We start from the raw sequence: 16,005 nt of genomic DNA, 5'->3' as shown, positions 1-16,005 counted from the left end.
CTTGGGAATGGGTCACCAAGTTCACAGCAAGGTGGGCCACAAGTGAACACTGGCACTCACTAAATCTGACGCAAGACATACATCGTTGTCAGTATTGAGTCAACACAGTTGCTTCAGGACTTGGCAGCGTCTGAACTCATTGAATCGTAGAGGCCATATGGTGTGGAAGCAGGCCTTTCGGCTCACAGAGTCCACACCATACCCTCTGAAGATTATCCTAACCTATCCCCCATCCCCAACCCCATTCCCGTAACCCTGAATTTGTCATGGCTAATCTATGTAACCTATTCATCCCTGGACACTATGGGCACTTTAGCATGGTGAATCCACCCAACTTGAACATCCTTGGACCGTGGGAGGAAACCTAAGCACCCAGAGGAAATCCCACGGAGAAACGGAGAGAATGTGTAAATCATTGGCATCAAGTAATCGCCATCCCCTCAAGTTTCAGCTCTCAGTTTGTTTATACTGGGTAAATAGCACAGAAGGTGGAAGGAGCTTTACTTACCCACCCCAGTTCATCTTGGTGGAATATCTGAATGTCCCTTCACTTTGCCCCCTATGTCTACTCCAACCAGATTGGGACAGGGGGGACAAATCGGAGAGATTTTAGAAAAGGTAGGGAAACAATGAACAGCACTACAAAGTCAGTTTATGAAAAGTAAATCAGCCGTCTGTGCCTGTCAAAATATAAACATCATGCTGTGTGTATTCTTTTAAGAGAAACTGACAAAGTTTAAAGACAAACGATTCAAGTATAAATAAATGATGTTCTTCATTCAGTTTTTAGAACACTGATTAATGAGAGAGTGATAGATGTTTGGCAGTGTTTAAAAAGCAGCATTGTAATTAAGGGAGAGTGGATTTTAAACATGACATGTTTCGTGATCATAGAAACCTGAAATTCCTGTGGGAGATTTGTTACTTAAAGCTGTTTAGTGAGGATGTTTACTCCATCTTATTCAGTTTCATGTACCTGTAGCAGCTGACAGCATTCTTGATCTTTCTGTTATCTTTAAATTGGAGATTTAGCAATTGTAAGGTTTCAGTGGGCATTTATTAAATGTAACTTGTAACAGATTGTGGTAAACTTAGATATCCAGTGCAGAATATGTGTAGTAGGAACAGTAGTAAGGCATTTGGCCTGTTACTGTCACTGTGGTATTAACAAGTAGACTGTAGCAGTTCAAGGCTCATCATCATCTTTTCAAGGGCACGTAAAAATAGGCAATAAACGCTCGCTCTGCCAATGACGCCCACATCCTTTTTTTTTAAAACAGTTCGCCAACTAGATTCTTGGGATGACGAGGTTGTCTTATGAGAAAAGGTTGAGTAATAAGGGCTTATATGCATTGGAGTTTAGAAGAATGAGAGGCACTCTTGTTGAAATGTAAGATTCTGAGCAGAAGCAACAGGACAAATGCTGACAGGATATTTAACCTTATGGGAAAATTCTTAAACTAGGGGTCTCTCATCTAAGATAGATGTGGGCGGCATGGTGGCACAGTGGTGTGGGCGGCATGGTGGCACAGTGGTGTGGGCGACATGGTGGCACAGTGGTTAGCACTGCTGCCTCACAGCGCCGGAGACCCGGGTTCAATTCCCGCCTCAGGCGACTGACTGTGTGGAGTTTGCACGTTCTCCCCGTGTCTGCATGGGTTTCCTCCGGGTGCTCCGGTTTCCTCCCACAGTCCAAAGATGTGCACGTTAGGTGAATTGGCCATGCTAAATTGCCCGTAGTGTTAGGTAAGGGGTAGATGTAGATGTAGGGGTATGGGTGGGTACGCTTCGGCGGGGCGGTGTGGACTTGTTGGGCCGAAGGGCCTGTTTCCATACTGTAAGTAATCTAATCTAATCTAGTTAAATCAAACCAAAGGTTCAAACTCCACTTTCCTGCTTATTCCACATAATTCTTGATCAAAAATTTATCTAATTCAGCCTTAGGCATCTTTAGTGACTCAGCCTCCACCTTCCTTTATGGAAAATAATTCTAAAGACAAATGAAGAAAATCCTCCTCTTTTCTATCTTAGATGAGAGACCCCTAGTTTAAGAATTTTCCCATAAGGTTAAATATCCTGTCAGCATTTGTCCTGTTGCTTCTGCTCAGAATCTTACATTTCAACAAGAGTGCCTCTCATTCTTCTAAACTCCAATGCATATAAGCCCTTATTACTCAACCTTTTCTCATAAGACAACCTCTTCATCCCAAGAATCTAGTTGGCGAACTGTTTTAAAAAAAAAGGATGTGGGCGTCATTGGCAGAGCGAGCATTTATTGCCTATTTTTACATGCCCTTGAAAAGATGATGATGAGCCTTGAACTGCTACAGTCTACTTGTTATAGGTATTCATAATACAATTTTGGAATTCCAGGGTTCTAACAATGACGGAATGGTGATTATATTTTTAAGTCAGGATGGTGAGTGTCTTGGCAGTTGGGAACTTGCAAGTGCTAATATTTTGATGTATCTGCTGCTCATGTCCCTCTGGATGATTTGCAAGTTGCTTTCTAAGGAGCCTTGGTGAATTTCTGCAATGAATCTTGAAGATGTACATACTGCTGCTACTGAGTGTCAGTATTGGTGTGACTGAATATTTGTAGATGAGGTCCCAAGTGGGACGCTTTGTCCTGGATGCTGTCAAGTTTCTTCGGTGTAATAGGAGGCTGCATTCATAAGGCAAGTGGAGCCTATTCTGTCACACTCTTGGCTTGTGTCTTATAGATTCTTTCATCAGGGCTTTTGCCCGAAACGTCGATTTCGCTGCTCGTTGGATGCTGCCTGAACTGCTGTGCTCTTCCAGCACCACTAATCCAGTATTTGGTTTTCAGCATCTGCAGTCATTGTTTTTATCTTATAGAATCTTATAAGTTCAGGCAGCATCCAACGAGCAGCGAAATCGACGTTTCGGGCAAAAGCCCTTCATCAGGAATAAAGGCAGTGAGCCTGAAGCGTGGAGAGATAAGCTAGAGGAGGGTGGGGGTGGGGAGAGAGTAGCATAGAGTACAATGGGTGAGTGGGGGAGGAGATGAAGGTGTTAGGTCAAGGAGGAGAGGGTGGAGTGAATAGGTGGAAAAGAAGATAGGCAGGTCGGACAAGTCAAGGAGACAGTAACTGAGCTGGAAGTTTGAAACTAGGATGAGGTGGGGGAAGGGGAAATGAGGAAGCTGTTGAAGTCCACATTGATGCCCTGGGGTTGAAGTGTTCCGAGGCAGAAGATGAGGCGTTCTTCCTCCAGGTGTCTGGTGGTGAGGGAGTGGCGGTGAAGGAGGCCCAGGACCTCCATGTCCTCGGCAGAGTGGGAGGGGGAGTTGAAATGTTGGGCCACGGGGCGGTTTGGTTGATTGGTGCGGGTGTCTCTGAGATGTTCCCTAAAGCGCTCTGCTAGGAGGCGCCCAGTCTCCCCAATGTAGAGGAGACCACATCAGGAGCATCGGATACAATAAATGATATTAGTGGATGTGCAGGTAAAACTTTAATGGATGTGGAAGGCTCCTTTAGGGCCTTGGATAGAGGTGAGGGAGGAGGTGTCGGCACAGGTTTTACAGATCCTGCGGTGGCAGGGGAAAGTGCCAGAATGGGAGGGTGGTAGGGGGGTGTGGACCTGACCAGGTAGTCACGGAGGGAACGGTCTTTGCAGAAGGCGGAGAGGGGTGGGGAGGGAAATATATCCCTGGTGGTGGGGTCTTTTTGGAGGTGGCGGAAATGTCGGCGGATGATTTGGTTTATGCGAAGGTTTGTAGGGTGGAAGGTGAGCACCAGGGGCGTTCTGTCCTTGTTATGGTTGGAGGGGTGGGGTCTGAGGGCGGAGGTGCAGGATGTGGACGAGATGCGTTGGAGGGCATCTTTAACCACGTGGGAAGGGAAATTGCAGTATCTAAAGAAGGAGGCCATCTGGTGTGTTCTATGTTGGAACTGGTCCTCCTGGGAGCAGATACGGCGGAGGCGGAGGAATTGGGAATACGGGATGGCATTTTTGCAAGAGATAGGGTGGGAAGAGGTGTAATCCAAGTAGCTGTGGGAGTCGGTTTGTAAAAAATGTCAGTGTCAAGTCGGTCGTCACTAATGGAGATGGAGAGGTCCAGGAAGGGGAGTGAGGTGTCAGAGATGGTCCAGGTAAATTTAAGGTCAGGGTGGAATGTGTTGGTGAAGTTGATGAATTGCTCAACCTCCTCGCGGGAGCACGAGGTTGCGCCAATGCAGTCATCAGTGTAGCGGAGGAAGAGGTGGGGAGTGGTGCTGGTGTAATTACGGAAGATCAACTGTTCTACATAGCCAACAAAGAGACAGGCATAGCTGGGGCCCATACTTGTGCCCATTGCTACGCCTTTGGTCTGGTTCAGCTTCTAGTCAGGTGTATTCTTTGATGGTAATGCCATTGAAAATCAAGCAGCAGTGGTTAGATTCTGTGTTGTTGGAGATGGCCGTTGCCTGACACTTGAATGGTATGAATGTTACTTGCCTGTTGTTTACAAATCTGAATATTGTTCAGGTCTTACTGCATTTGGACATGATTACTTCAGTATCTGCAGTGTGACAAACAGTGCTAAACATTGTGTAGTCATCAGCTAATATCCCTACTTCAAACCTTATGATGGATGGAATGTCATTGATGAAGCAGCTGAAGATGGTTGGTTCAAGGAAATTCCCCTGAGAAACTCTGACAGAGATGCCTTGAAGCTGAGATGACTGGCCTCCAACAATGGTAGCATCTTCCTTTGTGTCCAATGTGACTCCAAGCAGCAAAGAGTTTTCTCACTGTTTCCCTCACTGTCTCTATGTTTGCTCAGGTGTCTTGATTTGATTTGATTTATTATTGCCACATATACTGACATACGATGAAAAAATATTGGTTTGCATGCTACACAGTCAAACTTGGTCAACTGCAACCTTAATGTCAAAGTCACTCATTCTTATTCCATATCTGGTTTAGCTTTTTTCTTCTTAGTACTTTGGCACAATGAGGTCAGGAATAGAGTGATCATGTGAAACCCAACATGAGTGAGCAGCACGGTGGCACAGTGGTTAGCACTGCTGCCTCAGCGCCAGAGACCCGGGTTAACACTGCTGCGTCTCAACGCCAGATACCCGGGTTCAATTGCCGCCTTGGGCAACCATCTGAGTGGAGTTTGCACATTTCTCCCTGCATCTGCGTGAGTCTGCTCCAGTTTCGTCCCACAGTCCAAAGATGTGCAGGTCAGGTGAATTGGCTCTGCTAAATTGCCCGTAGTGTAAGGGGAATGGGTCTGGGCAGGTTGCTCTTCGGAGGGTTGTTGTGGACTGGTGGGGCTGAAGGGCCTGTTTCCACTCTGTAAGTAAAATGAGGATCAATGAGCAGGTTATTCTTTTTTAACTACCATTTGATAGCACTGTGAATGACCCTTTCTATCACATTTCTGATGATCAAGAGTAGGCTGGTAGTGTAATTGCTGATTTGGGTTTGTCCTGCCTCATGTATGTGGGTGGTTGACGGGTATATGCCAGTCTTGTAGCTGCACTGGAACTGCTTGCCTAAGGTATGGCAAGTTTTGGAGCACAAGTGTTCAGTACTATTGTAGGAATGTTATCAGGGCTCAATACCTTTGCTGTATCCAACCATTTCTTGATATCATGTGCAGCGAGTGGAATTGGCTGAAGACTAGCATCTGTATTGTTCCTTTGGAGAAGGCTGAGATGGATCATGATCTCTTTCACCAGAGTTGTTTAGAATCTCAGAATTGCTTCCAATGCAAGTATGTGTCTCCTTAAATAAGGAGACCAAATCTATATACAGTACTCTAGCCATCGTCTCACCCTGTACAGTTTAGCAAGATTTCCTTAGTTTTATAATCAGCCCACTACAGAATAAAGGCCAATGTTTTAACGGTGTGGTACAATTCAAGAAGGCTGAGTTGGGTTGGTGCTAACAAGCTAGCAGGCCCTGACAATTATTTTGGAGGAGGAAGGTACTACTGAGTAACTGTAATGGTGCTGCTTACAGAATGACCATCGCAACCAGGAGGTACCTCAATGGGCTTTGGAGTGTCATTAAGAAGGGTCAGTTTTGAACATTCAAAATCAAGCAAAATACTGTGGACATTGGAAATATGAACTAAACATGGAGAATGCTGGAGAAACTCAGGACGTCTGGCAGCACCTGTAGAGAGAAACAAAGTTAATGTTTTGACTTCTGTATGTCTTCTTCAGAACTGTTCCCTTTTGGAACACATTGGGAGGCATGAATTTGACATAGATCTGTGTAATCTTCACATTTGTCAGGAGGCCCACATGATGGAGCTAGAACCCCAAGGAGGCAGGTAATAATTAGCCACACAAGTGGCTCGGTTAGTCTGCCGACTGCTGTACAAAAATCCGCTGGCAATGTATCGTAGGGGCAAGATGAACTTGGATCCTATCCTGATGCTTTTTCCTGCCATTTTGCCAGCCTTCCAATCTGTGCCCAAACCGCTTTTAAAATGGAGTCCACTATCTCCAACATTTTCATAATCCCTTCGTACTATACAGAATCACCAATCTAGTTTAAATGGTCAGGTTCTTGAGAGGAATTTGAATGCACAGCCTTGACGTTAAGCTGAATGTGCCAGTTAGCTTATATCAGTTTAAGCAAACATTGTAACGATAGTCTTCTGTGAAGAATTTACTTTTGGAAGTGAAACTAGCCAAATGAAGTATAAATTTGAAGAAAGTACGCACACATAAATAATGCTCAATAGTATCTGCCTTAAGGAAAAGATAGTGCTCTTTCTTATTTTATCGTTTTTTATATTTTTTATTTGAGCCCGGAAATTACCTTACATCGTGCTATTGTTCAGACAATTAATATGCTCATGTCCAATCGTTCATGTCAGTCATCTTAATATCAGCATTAACTCATTTAAGATCAAAAAAGGGAAATGCCTCCATTAAAGTATTGGAGAGAAGAATTTAAGTTAAATATGTTGGACATTCACCAAATAGCATCACACTCAGTAATTTTCAGATCGTAGAACAAATTTCATACTTGGTGTGATATTTAAGCAGTGAGCTACAAGAAATCTTATCTGCACACTATTCTACTTGTATTCTCCACAATGTGGACCTGGATTTTCCAAAATTTGTTCTTAAGAATATCTCTTGAGGAATGAGTGGAACAGATTGTACATAGCAAAAATCAAAGAAAATGTATTGGTGGTAAAGGACTGCTAGAGATATAAAGTGGGTGTAAATAATAGTTACGAAAAGGGAGAAAATTGGTCCACTTCACTGAAGCAAGCTCAACAAGGCAAGGCCATAGAAGAGAAGATGTAAGAATAATGAAGGAAAGAAATCATGCTCTGAAGTTGTAAAATTCACTATTGGGTCCTAGCTGCAAAGTACCTGAATAGAATATTAAATGTTGTTTCTCCAACACTTAATGGTGAAGGCCTAGGGATCGAGATGTTAGCAGGGGGGAATATGGCTTATTGTAATAGCAAGTAACTGGAATCCGGCCATTTAACCAGACAAAGTAGAAGTGTTCCATGAACTAGTCATCCAATCTGTGGCTCTGAGCCTTTGTAAAGGAGACCATATTGTGAGCAGTGAATACAGTGGAATAGATTTTAAAAATTACAAGTAAAATGCTGCTTCACTTGATGTTGAGTGTGGGGCCTTGGACACTGAAAAGGGAGGAGGTGAATAGGCAGGTATTACACTTCTGTGATTTCATGAGGGATGCCATGGGAAAGTGATAGAGAGTGGACCATCACAGAGTGAATGGCTCCTGTGGAATGCTGACAGGAGAGGGGAAATGTCTTTTGTGATCCTGTCAACCATGACTGGGGAGGTGGTTAGAAGCCTTTGATGATCCTGCTGGAGGTGGCGGAAATAGTTTAGGATAATTCTTTGCATGTGAAAACTGGATGGGTAGAATTGAAGACAACATAAACTTTATTATTGTTCCAAGAGGGAGAGGAAGTGGTGAAGGCAGAAGTGCAGGAGGACAAAGATTAGATTACATTACAGTGTGGAAACAGGCCCTTCAGCCCAACAAGTCCACACCGACCCACCACCCACCCATACCCCCACATTTACCTCTTACCTGACACTATGGGCAATTTAGCATGGCCAATTCATCTTACCTGCACATCTTTGTACTGTGGGAGGAAACCGGAGCAAACCCACGCAGATATGGGGAGAATGTGCAAACTCCACACAGTCAATCGCCTGAGGCAGGAATTGAACCCGGGTCTCTGGCGCTGTGAGGCAACAGTGCTAACCACTGTGCCACCATGCCGCCCAAATAGTCAAGCTAGGAAGAAATAAGTTCAGTTGGGGAGGAACACTTTGGATCTGCCAGAATCATAGAATTATACAGCATGGAAACAGATCCCTCTGTCCAACTCGTGCGTGACGACCATATAACCTGAGCTAGTCCCATTTGTCAGCATTTGGCCAATATTACTCTAAACCGTTCCATGTGTACCCATCCACATTCCTTTTAGAACTATAGAATCCTGTTTAGAATACTGTGTTCAGTTCTGGTTTCCCTGCTAAAGGAAGAATGTTGTTAAGCTTGAAAGAAAAGATTTAGAATATAGAGCAATACAGTGCACAACAAGCCCTTGATGTTGCGCCGACCTGTGAACTATTCTCAGCTCGTCCCCTAACCATCATCATCCATGTGCTTATCCAAGGATTGTTTAAATCTCCCTAATGTGACTGAGTTAATTACATTGGCAGGTAGGGTATTCCACGCCCTTACCACTCTCTGAGTAAAGAACTTGCCTCTGACATCTGTCTTAAATCTATCACCCCTCAATTTGTGGTTATGCCCCCTCGTACAAGCTAACATCATCCTAGGAAAAAGACTTTCACTGTCTACCCTATCTAATCCTTTGATCATCTTGTGTGTCTCTATCAAATCCCCTCTTAGCCTTCATCTTTCCAATGAGAACAGACCCAGGCCACTCAGCCTTTCCTCATAAGACCTTCCCTCCAGACCAGGCAACATCCTGGTAAATCTCCTCTGCACCTTTTCCAAAGCTTCCACATCCTTCCCAAAATATGGTGACCAGAACTGTACACAATATTCCAAGTGTGGCCGCACTAGCGTTTTGTATAGTTGCAGCATGACATTGCGGCTCTGGAACTCAATCCCTCTAGCTAACACACCGCATGCCTTCTTAACAGCACTATCAACCTGGGTGGCAACTTTCAGGGATCTATGAACATGGACCCCAAGATCCCTCTGCATATCCACACTGCCACAAATCTTACCATTGACCCAGTACTCTGCCTTCTGGTTATTCTTCCCAAAGTACATCACCTCACATTTAGCTGCACTGAACTCCATTTGCCACCTCTCAGCCCAACTCTGCAGTTTATTCAAGTCCCCCTGTAACATTTTTCCAAACTGTCCATTACTCCACCGTCTTTAGTGTCATCTGCAAATTTACTAATCCATCCACCTATGCCTGCGTCTGAGTCATTTATAAAAATGACAAGAGAGCAGTGGTCAAGAATGTTGCCAGAATTGGAGGGTTTGAGCTCTTGAGAGAGCCCGAATAGGCTGAGGTTTTTCTCCCCTGGAGTGTGGGAGGCTGAGAGGTGACTGTAAGAGGTTTTTAAAAGCATGAGCGGCATGGATAGGGTGAACGTCCAAGATCTTTTTCTCAGCCAAGGTGAGAAAGGAAAGATTTAAAAGGGCCACAAAAGGCAACCTTTTCACGTAGGAAGTGGTGCATGTATGGAATGAGTTGCCAGAGGAAGTGGTATAGGTAGGGACAATTATAACATTTGAAAGGCATCTGAATGGGTACATGAATAGGAAGAATATGAGGAATATTAGAGGAATATGGGCCAAATGCTAGCAAATGGGATTAGATTAATTTGGGATATCTGGTTGGCATGGGCGATAGGTCTGTTTTCGCAAGACCCTACCTTAAAGTAAGTCCAGCCCTGGTTTGCCTTACCCCAACTCCTCACATTTATCTAAATTAAATTCCCTCTGCTGCTCATTGGCCCATCTGCTCAAGGTCGCTGTCCATTACAGCACCGACTTTGGTGTTGTCTGCCACATTACTAATCACATCTCCTACATTCACATCCAATCATTTCTGTAACTGATGAAAAGCAGTGGACCCAGCACTGATCCTTGCAGCTCACCACCTGGTCACAGGGCTCCAGTCCTGTTTGTGGATTTTTGGAAGGAGGAAGAAGCAGGCTGTGTGGCATTGGGGTCTATGAGGTGGGAAGCTTGAAGGAGAGATTTCCACAGGAGACGGAGGTAATTGACAGTTCTGGAAACACCAGCTTGATTTTTAGTGGTGGGATCATGATTCAAGGAGACAGGACGAAGTGTCTGAGAGTTGGCTTTCAGCCTCTGCAAAATAGAGTTTGGGCATGCTAATTACTTATTGAGATCTGCATTTCCATAGGCTTTCAGTTTTTTGTCACTGTGGCCTCTTCCTTTTCCAGCGAGCATTGGCAACTGTGCCTTCAGCATTGGTACTGAAGCTCTGGAATTCTGTCTAAACCTTTCAATCTCTTGACTCTTATAAAATTTCACCTCAATGATGAAGATTTTGATGATCGTGCCTAATATCCTCTTGGTTCAATTTCCATTTATTGGTATTTACACCTCGTGTTTATGTGCTTTTAAGCATGTTTCTGCATTAGATGTAGTTGTGCTGTTGAACCTTGATGGATAATTCTTCAATCAGAGTATCCTGATCTGTTCATACCAGAAACTTGAAAAAGAACAGTATAGCATATTTAACAGGCCCTTCGGCCCACCAAGGTTGCACAAACACATGATGCCTTTCTAAATTAAGTCTTTTGCCTCTGTGCAGTCCATATCCATCTATTTCCTGTCCATTATGTACCTGTTATGTACTATTTTGTAGTGGATTTAGATCAGTGATCAAAGGCAACTAAGCTACTACCTTCTCTGGCAGGGCATTCTAGGCACTTATCACCCTCTTTTATAACAAAACAAAATGTCCCTCGCATGTCCTTTAAATGTTCCCCCTTTACCTTAAACCTATGTCTGCTAATAATTGACATTTCTATCCTGGGTAAAAGACATACAAGTTAATGGAAATATATGGTTGAACATCTATTTCCAGAATTTTGTTAGTGCAATAGGAGCCCAGCTGGTGTGAACAAAAGCCAAGGCCAACTCTGCCTTCCCAGCTGGTGAGACCCTTGGCTGTCAGTTAGTTGATGTTGCTTTTAAAGGCTGGAAGCATGCTCCAAAAGCCCCTCACAGGGGCGGCGGGGATGGCAGTGCTACCAGGAGCAGTGGTCACTGCTGAGACTGAGCCTAGTAGATAGGACATGTGGAAGCAGGCTGCCTAGTCCTTCTCCTCTGTGCTCCAATCCTCACCTTCACATCAAGCCCATAGGGAGGCTACCATTGTTGGCGAGGTGGTCTTCCTCCTGCAGCAAGAGTATCCTGCAGCAAGAACCTTAATAATTTTACCATTATTAGTAAAATACCAGCCATGGCAGACATAGCCACTTATGGCTCAGTTCACATTGGTGAGGAGAACTGTTTGCCACCATCCCCTTCTTAAAATGCTGTGGCATTGAGCAGATTAAAGCAATTCCATCCCATCTTCAATCACAAATTTATGGTAACATTCAGCCATACCTGTTGTCCCATTGAGATTATCCCACATTTTGATATGATTCATCAAGCCAAATGCTGTATCAAACCATCTATAGTAGCTGTAAACATTGAAACACGTGAGCAACAGTAGAACAGGGTGATTTATTCAGTTTATTCTCTTTCAGCAAATGTAGTAAAGATGAACTCAAACGTATGGAATATTAGAGAGATGTTAAGCATCCCTGCGGGACCTGGGTAAGTAACAATTAAAAGAAAAACTAAATATCGTCACTTTAATAAACATTAATATTAGTGCTTTTAATTTTTAAGATATGTCACTGTCAAGGCATGGATGATAATATACAATATAAACTTTCCAGCTGATGCAGTGAAAATCCTATTTTTGCTGCATCTGAGTGTGTTAACTTTACCACTTGCTGTCTTGCCTTTGTAAATAAGGTGAGCCAGAACAGTGTTCTTATTTTGTTACATAAAAATACCCCTGGAAGCAAGTTGTACTAAGCCATCTTAGAACCTTATGCATGCCATGCTTCTTCTCATAATAATTTTAATAGTTCTTGTTGCCTAGTGGGAATGTCAAAATAAGTTGATTTGCAAAAGATTTAGAACTACTGCCCATTTTGTAATGAATTTAGATCAGTAAACAGAACAAATTGTTCTCAAAGGCAACACTATTACTGCAATCCTCCCCTCAAAGAATATACCACTTCCCTCCAAGAACTTCCAGAAATTTGAATACAATCAAGGGATGTGGCCAAGCTTTCATTTACACTTCAACTAATAATGACATGTCACATATAAATGACAGTGTGAGCTGCTGCAAAATAAATGTCATTTTGAGGAGGCCATTTTCTGTGCTGCTGATGGAAATTGCTTTACTTTTCATTCAATTCAATGAGTAGTTTGATTATTGAGTCAGGACCTCTACAGCTTTTTCCTTAGCTTAACTGTACTGGAAACCTTGCTTTACATTCTACATGCAGATGTTTTAGCTAATATGTTCATGTGGGTATTACTGCCATCTCTATTGCTCTTGACAAAGTGGTAACAAGCTGCTCATGAACTGCTACAATGTGATATGTCCCACAATCTTTTTAGCTGGTTTCAGCATTTTGACCCTGTGAAAATGGAGGAATGTTGATGTGTTTGAAAGTTAGGATAGTGTATAACACACTTAGGGAGAGTTGCAAGTGGTAATGATCACATGAGCCTACTGCACCCATCTTCTAGGTGGTAGCGATTATGAAGACATTATTGAAGAAGCCTTGGTGAATTGCTGCAGTGCATTTTGCATATGGGCACAAATTGCAACCGTGATGCAGTGGTGGCAGAAGTGAAGGTTTAAGTTGGTGGATGGGGTACCATTCAAACTGGCTGCTTTGTCATGGATTTTGTCAAGCTTCTTGAGTGTTTTTGGAGTTCCATTTATGTGGGTAAGTGGGAAGTGTTCCCTCATATTCCATCATGACTGAACCCTGCAGATGATGGAAACATTTTGGGAGTAAGAGTGTTTCTTTACTTGTGTGGTGCCTTTGCAGTTTGTGCAGTATCTTAAAAAGGCAGAATGGCTAGGGTGAGGTTGTGTTGTAAAATCTGCAGTTATTTTCCTTGAAGCAAAGGAGATTGAGAGGAGATTTCATATGAATGCAAGATTATGGCAGGCTTGAATAATATAGAAAAAGAAAGATTGTTCTTGTTAACTGATAGTACAAGGAGTAAGGGACACACATTTAAGGTATTAGGAAAGGAGAGCAAGAAGGAAACGAGAAGGAACTATGTTTTATACAGTATATGATAATGATCTAGACCAAGCTGTCAGTGAGAATGGTGGATGTAGAAACAAATTATTTTCAGAAGGAAATTAGATAGGCAGTTGAAGAAAATAAATTTGCAGGTCTACCGGTATTGAGTGGGGTAGTGGGTCTGATTGGATTGTCCTGTAGAGAGGTAGCATGGGCTCAATGGGCCAAGTATCTTCTTCCTGTGTCATATATAACTCGATGAACTTGTAAGCGGACTGCAGAGGTCTTCCAGTTACTCTTCATGCATGCAACCTAGATAGAATATTGGTCAGGAGGTGAGAGATTTGCTGGAGTTTAGCAGGCCATTGAGCTGGAACAGTATTGTGACTGTGCCAACACTTTGCAAGAGCAACTCTCCTACTTACAGAGCTCTGTAATAGTGATTTTACATCTATACCTGAGCTCTGTAATATTTTTCTCTCCAGATAATTATCCAATTTTATTTGAAAGCTTCAATTGAACCTACCTTCACCACACTCTCAGGCAGTGCATTCCAGATCCTAACCACTCACTACTTAAAAATGTTTCCTTTCATGTCACCATTACACCATAAGTTAATATTTACTGACTCTTCATTGTTCTGCCTATGGGACAATTTCTCATTCTTTGCTTTGTCCAGAACTATCAGAAATTTAAATATCATCACATTTATTCTTAATTTTAATCTTCTCTGCAAGGAGACCAACTCCAGCTTCAGCAATCCATCTATGTAACTGAAGTTCCTCATGCATGGAATCATTGTTGTGATTTTTTTTTGCAACCTCTCTAGTGCTTTCCTATCCTTCCAACACTGTGGTGCCCAGAATTGGACACAGATTTCCAGTTAAGGCTGAACCTGTTTTTTTAAAATAAATTTATCATAACTTCCTTGGTTTGTACTCCATGTTTCTACTTATGAAGTCCAAGATCCTGAATGCATATAAAGCACTTTTCCAACCTGCTTATTTTCGATGATCTGTGCATTAATACATCTATCATGTAATGTGTCCACTATTACCTTAACACATACACAGGTATTAATGGAAAACTAGATTACTGCATGATTGAGAAAGGAACAACAGGTTATAATGTCAGGGTTGGATAAAGAGGGGTAGAAGGATACTTTTTCTGAGTTAGAAATATCAGCATATACCTTGAAGTCCAAATGGCTTTTTTTTACTGTACATTCTGTAGAAATTCTACAGGCAGCACAGATCAGGAATGTAATATTTTCACAGAAACTCCCTTTCAGCTCAAACGGTTTGAACAATTTTCTTTGCATTGAATAGCAGTTTTGTGTTACTGAGATAATATGCACAATCTTCTGAGTTTTTAAAGGGCATTTAGCATTATGCTATTTCTAGTGATTTGACAGTTTTACTTCAGTTATAGTAAGAGAGGAAAGTGCAGCCACAGAAACAGCTTGGAAGGATAAAATAAATGTGCAGCTCAGTTTAGATAAAAAGGAAATGAATTGACTGAAATCATAACAGCACATAGGCCTGAGATACATCACTGCACTTATCTAAAGATAAGTTCAATAGGAGGCTGTGTTTTTCTAGGGAGGTTGTCACAGAGTTTCTGTCACCTCTGTTGCTTTTTGATACAAGCTGTCCACCTGACTGCCATAGTGAGCACTGAAATGCCTTTAAAGATCGCGTTAATGGTAGCCTCAATATTTTTGCCTCAAACTCAGAGGGAACAGAGAATATTAACAACATCAGCTAGCCATTGTTGTTTTAAAATCAATTTAAGGTTTTTTTGAGTAAGCAGTTGCTTTATTTTTGTCCTAGACAATCAAAAATTGCAGATGATTGGCATTTAAATTGCTTACTTCCAAATCCAGAGTGTAATTGGCTGCATCCAAATTGCCTTGAGCTCTTTTGGATGACTCCCTTCTATGAATTGGAAGGGTGTTTGCTCCAGTAATGTGAAGACATCACCAGGAATACCTCTTGCAAGTCTGAATGACAGAATTATAGAATGACTACACCACAGAAGGCATTTAAGTGTAATTTGTTTTCATCAGATCCCATACTGCACCCCCTCATTGCCCTGCCCAGCAAGCTGACTATTTAATGAAAAGATCTAACCCCTACACAGTCAACTTATCACCCTTCTTGGAACCTATTCTTGATAGTTAAACTGCAACATAAACACAGTCACATTTCAATTAGACTTTGGAAAATATTCTAGGCAAGAATTTGCTGTAAGCTTTATAATACTACTTTGCAACAAGCGCACATGATATTAGAATTCATCCCATACAGAGCGTTACCACCCATCTTGATTGCCTTTCTAATGTTTACTTATTGTGAACTCTTTTGATACAGGATGACAAAACATTCTACTCGAAATAGTGCTCCTAGTGACTATTCCAGCTTGTCTGATTCTCAGTTCCTTTTTGGATCACAATTTTGTCCTGAGAATTCAGAGTCACAGGATTTCAACTTGTCTTCAAGAGCACAGAAGAATTCCCAGCAGAACTCTCAGCAGATTGAAGTAAGATCACTCTGAACTGTGAACTGGTGTCTGAATATTACTCTTATGAGGTTTAAACAAAATAAAATTCAAAATTTCGCGGTCACTATAGAATAAACATACAAAGCTCTTGTGAAATGTGTCACATGAG

At 42.3% G+C, this 16,005-nt stretch overlaps 1 protein-coding gene across 1 annotated transcript in view; it reads left to right on the top strand.

The window, feature by feature from the left end:
• The window catches only part of LOC140483676 (kelch domain-containing protein 8B-like), a 202,986-nt gene that overhangs the window by 141,515 nt on the left and 45,466 nt on the right, over positions 1-16,005 (top strand). Inside the window, exons 6-7 of the mRNA XM_072582044.1 lie at positions 11,757-11,826; positions 15,707-15,875. Of these exons, the coding sequence (XP_072438145.1) occupies positions 11,757-11,826; positions 15,707-15,875 (239 nt within the window). The remainder of the gene's footprint in view (positions 1-11,756; positions 11,827-15,706; positions 15,876-16,005) is intronic.

The sequence above is a fragment of the Chiloscyllium punctatum genome, chromosome 12, assembly GCF_047496795.1.
Source record: "Chiloscyllium punctatum isolate Juve2018m chromosome 12, sChiPun1.3, whole genome shotgun sequence".
Lineage (NCBI taxonomy): Eukaryota > Metazoa > Chordata > Chondrichthyes > Orectolobiformes > Hemiscylliidae > Chiloscyllium > Chiloscyllium punctatum.
The sequence above is the reverse complement of the archived record's forward strand: the minus strand, read 5'-3'. Positions and strand labels throughout refer to the sequence as shown.